Here is a 4938-nt window from a genome sequence, read left to right as displayed (position 1 = left end):
CTTCTAATACTTTTATAATAAACTTAAAAAAAAAAAAAAACAAACGTTTTTTCGAAAAAGATTATATCCTTGCCAGAGATTTAATGAATACCAACCATATCTAATCCTGAATCTCATTATGCTCATCATTTATATTATCCATATGTTGTCATATTTAGGTTATGTTCATTCTCACCTGTTATGTTAGTCCCTAATTTTTTTTAAAGAAAATTTCAGAGTACACTTCCCCTCTTTGGTTCCTAATAAGAGACTTAATTGCTTAAATATAAATTGTCAGAAGGTCCATGTTGACATAACCTAAGGAATTATTAGCATTTAAAAGTGTTTGCATCTATGAAAACTTTAAAATATATAAACTAATTTATTTTAATGATGACTCTACATCTAATAAACTAAAACAGAAATCACTAACAAGAAACAGCACCCCCTTGACTGCGTTCTTTTTACAAACTGTTTTCTAACTTTATTGATAAGAAAAATAGTATTTTCATGTGATATAACTTTACTTCCTTCCTCCATTTCACCAATTCTCATTGGACCTCAGGGTGGTTACCATTTAGCTATATAATATGACAAACAAATGAACATTAAACCTACTGTTTCTGGGACAGTCCTCTCACCAAAGCTCAGGGAAAATGGGAAGGAGTTGCTGTTCACTGACATAAAAATGCATATGTCAGGTAAGTATAAGAATTCTTTCACACGGTGAGATAAAGAATGTGTAAATGAACAGTTATTTGATGGACTCTTCACTTTCATCAGTATATAATGTGTATTTTTGTTTTATGGCTGTCAAATATGAGGTTCTGGAATGCCTTTTCAGTTTGCAGAATTCTGAGAATGCAGTTTTATCACCTTTGAGAGGGCAGTAACTATGATTATACTTGCTATATTTAGTCAAAATGAAGCGAAGTCAATCTATGGAAAGGTTTGTTTTGCTTCTTTGATTAGTTTGTTTAATAATATATTCAAATAATGACCTTTCTATAATTCCTTCCTTTACTAGCTTGGTGCTAACAGTGGTTTGCACATCATCATCTTTGATGAGATCGATGCCATCTGCAAGCAGAGAGGGAGCATGGCTGGTAGCACGGGAGTTCATGACACTGTCGTCAACCAGTTGCTGTCCAAAATTGATGGGGTAGAGCAGCTGAACAACATTTTAGTCATTGGTGTGTTTGCTTTAAAAAAAAAAAAAGTACTGTGATTTCAAAAACATTAGACACATAGGTTCTGAATTAAGATTGGTGTAGGTTGTAATTATACTACTTTGCCAGTGTTTTTAAATTAAAATCAAGTGATATTGAAGAATTTGCCTATTTGAATATCTGGCCTTAATAGAACAAATGAAAGATGGGTTTTAGTGACTCATGGGTTTGAGCATATAGCTTATCCACAGATTAAAAAGGCAGCACAGTGTAATGCAGTGGTTTTCAAACTGGGTCCTGTAGACATCCAAGAGTCCTCAGAGGTTCTTCAGGGTCTGTGAGGGACATGGCTTCAGATCATGCATCCCTATTATAATTTCTTTTAACTGTTTTATGTGCTAAGGTTCTTTTTAAAATAACTTTTTTGGGGGAAAGTTTGCTGTTTATGAAGGTTGATAACCACTAGCCTACAAAAAAAGGAAGGGCCTTTGGAGTTTATGTTCACATTGCCCCTCCTCCACTTGGATAGGTTACTTATCCTCTCTGAATCTCAAGTTTTCTTTTTAAATATTTGAAGCTTTTATTGCATTTATGTTTCATTGGCTTGTACAGTAGTGAAATACTAAAACAAGGTCTCGGTATTTTCATTAAAACAGATCAAGAACAAATGATATATTTAAAATTTTTTTTTTCAATTTTTCAATTACAGTTTACATTCAGTATTAGTTTTAGGTGCACAACATAGTGCTTAGACATTTATACAACTTATGAATTTATCCCCTTGATAAGTCTAGTACTCACCCGACACCATGCATAGTTATTACAATATTATTGTCTATATTTTCTATGCTGTATTTTACATCTCCATTATTATTTGGTAACTGCCACTAAGAACAAATAATATTTTAATATGAAATAATTTGGTTTTCTATTTGATTTTTATAAAATATCCTCTTAGCTTGTAAGTAAAGTACTATTTTATATATATTGGAGCAACATTTTACCTTATTTTTGAACTCTGATCGTTTGTATGTTGTTTTAACATCTATGCTCAGGAATGACCAACAGACCAGATCTGATAGATGAGGCTCTCCTTCGACCTGGAAGACTGGAAGTTAAAATGGAAATAGGTAAAGCAGACCTATCACTGATCGGGGCAGGGGTCAGGGTGTATTTAGAATTCATTAGCAGGAGCAAAGTCATATGACTTAAGGTTTTAATATTTATTAGAAAAGTTGTATATCATGAGAAGCAGATGTTTACATACTGAATACCTGTAAGACAAGTATTGGATTAAATTAATCTCTATTTTCAATTTTATCAGGCTTACCAGATGAGAAAGGTCGACTACAGATCCTTCACATCCACACAGCAAGGATGAGAGGCCATCAGTTACTCTCTGCTGACGTAGACATTAAGGAACTGGCTGTAGAAACTAAGAATTTCAGCGGTGCTGAGCTGGAGGGTCTGGTGCGAGCAGCACAATCCACTGCTATGAACAGACACATAAAGGTCAGTAAAGTCAGCTAACAGATTAGGAGTCTGCAGCCCTATAAATACTGTGCCAGTGTTCAAACATACCAAAGCTAGGGTAATGCTGACTTTTGATGGAGAAGAGACATGGTAAAAGGAATAGCAATTAGGAAAAAAGATGAGGATAGCATCTGCCCTCTGGTAACCACTGACCCATCTACCTTAAATTGTTACCATCTGATACAGATATACATTTGAAGATGAACATTTTTAAGAATTTTTTTAATTGTTGTGCTATGTTGAATTATAACACGTCATAGGAAGTTAGATTTTCTACATGCTAGAATTATGGGGGCTGCTTCATTCAGCAAATATACTGAACACCTGCTTTTTTCGAGTTATTAAGCTGAAGACACAAAGGTCATAAAGCATACCTCTTCCTTGAAGGGATTCAGAATCAGGGACATGGACATGTTTGTAAATAAGTACGGTAATGTAGATACTGTGGTAGAAATACATGCCAGGATACTTTCACTTGGATAAAGTTTGATCAAGCACATTTGACCCTCTACCATCCCTTCTCTTGAGGTTTTAGTCAGCATCTGTAGGGAGATGACTCCCAGATTTATGTCTTATCTCTTGAAAGTATGTTTCCCACTTTCAATTTATACTTAATATCTCTATCTGGATGTTTTCTCAGGTCTCATTTAACATTCCAAAACCAAACTTGCTATCTTTTTTCACTGCTTTTCTTCTCGCTCCTATTTAGCTTTTACCCCAATTTCCCAGGCTTAAAACTTCTGGATTATCTTTGATTCCTGTCATTCTGCTGTGTCCTACATCCAGTCATTTGCCAAATTTTGTCAGTTTTAACTCGGCAGTATCTTTCAGTTCTCATTGCCACTCCCCACCTGTTTGATTAATCTTCCTGTCTCCTACGATTCTACCTTTCGGAAACTTTCAGTGACACCTTTGTCTGTAGACTTCTTAGCTATGTCTTTAAGGTCCTCTAGAGCTGACCCTAAACCGACCTTTCCAGATGTGTTCCCTGTTGTTCTCCATACACTTTAGCCAAACTGAAAAACGTGCTGGTCATCAGACATTAATTTATCTTTCTACTTCTCTGCTTTTTTATTTTTTCATTGGGAGCCTTTACCCTCTCTGTTTACTTATCTTTTCAATACCCGGTTCATATGCCACCACTGTCCTCAAACTCTTTCTGATTCTCTTTCAAGAATGATGTATAGTCTTCCTTCTTGAAATAGTAATATATCATTTATAGTACCTTTGGTTGTCTTTGGTTCAAAATAGATTTATTCAGCACCTACTATATGCCAGACACTATGTTAGAGGTTAACGCTACAACTACAAAGAAGTAAATTGCCTACCTTTGAGCAGCTCATAATCTAATCCTCCACATGCAGTAGTAGAAAGTACATGCAAGGTAAGGAAGTTAAAGGCGTCAGATGTGATCAGCTTGGGGTGAGAGGAGCCTTCTGGATGGATGTGTCTCTTGCTGGGATAGGGCCTTTTAGGTAGAAGGAACAACATATGCAAAGGAGCAGAGACACAATATAGGTATGTTAGGGTAATTCAGTATTGCTGCAGCATAAAAGCTAGGGGAGGGGAGGTAGAGAGAGAGATTGTGAGGGCTAAGTCAGGAGACTAAAGCAGGAGATGGAGCACAAAGAGCCTTTTATACTGTGCTAAGAATTATGGACTTTTTTTTGGGTAGTGCTAAGCCATTGAAGAGTTTTAAGAATAGCAGTGGCATAGTGTTAAAACATAAGATCACTCTGGCAGCTGTGTCGAGTGGAGTATTTAGGGGAGTAGAGTTGGTGAAACAGACAAGAGAAGGGAACTTTTATAACTATTCTTGCAGGAAATAATAAAAGCCTGAACAGTTAGGTTGAGTATGTTTTAGCTATTTGAGTACATTCTACCAGTGGTTCTAAACCAGAGGTCAGCAAACTGTGGCCTGCGGACTATAACTGGCCAACCACCAGTTTTTATAAGTAAAGTGTTTTTGGAAGACAGCCACACCCATTCATTTATGTATTGTCTATGGTTGCTTCCATGCTACAGTGACAGAGTTGAGATTGCATGGCCCACGAAGCCTAAAATATTTACTGTCTGGCTTTTTACAGAAAAAGTTTGTCAACCCCTGTTCTAGACTTTTTAAGTCCATATCTTATTCCTCTCTGAATCTCCCACAGTATCTCAAATAGGTCTAAATTCTAAGAACATTGTGGGTGTTCAGTAAATATTTTTTAATTAGTAAACATATATGTATTCTGACTCAAACTACGTACGTCAT

General features: G+C 35.9%; 1 protein-coding gene across 1 annotated transcript in view; it reads left to right on the top strand.

Moving 5' to 3' along the window:
* NSF (N-ethylmaleimide sensitive factor, vesicle fusing ATPase) overlaps positions 1 to 4938 on the top strand; it is a 103610-nt gene that overhangs the window by 49778 nt on the left and 48894 nt on the right. Inside the window, exons 9-11 of the mRNA XM_025045614.1 lie at positions 1007 to 1172; positions 2204 to 2278; positions 2473 to 2660. Coding sequence (XP_024901382.1) covers positions 1007 to 1172; positions 2204 to 2278; positions 2473 to 2660 — 429 coding nt within the window. The remainder of the gene's footprint in view (positions 1 to 1006; positions 1173 to 2203; positions 2279 to 2472; positions 2661 to 4938) is intronic.

Source organism: Pteropus alecto, unplaced genomic scaffold (genome assembly GCF_000325575.1).
Source record: "Pteropus alecto unplaced genomic scaffold, ASM32557v1 scaffold313, whole genome shotgun sequence".
NCBI lineage: Eukaryota > Metazoa > Chordata > Mammalia > Chiroptera > Pteropodidae > Pteropus > Pteropus alecto.
Note: the sequence above shows the minus strand (reverse complement) of the source record. Positions and strands in the feature narration are given on the sequence as shown.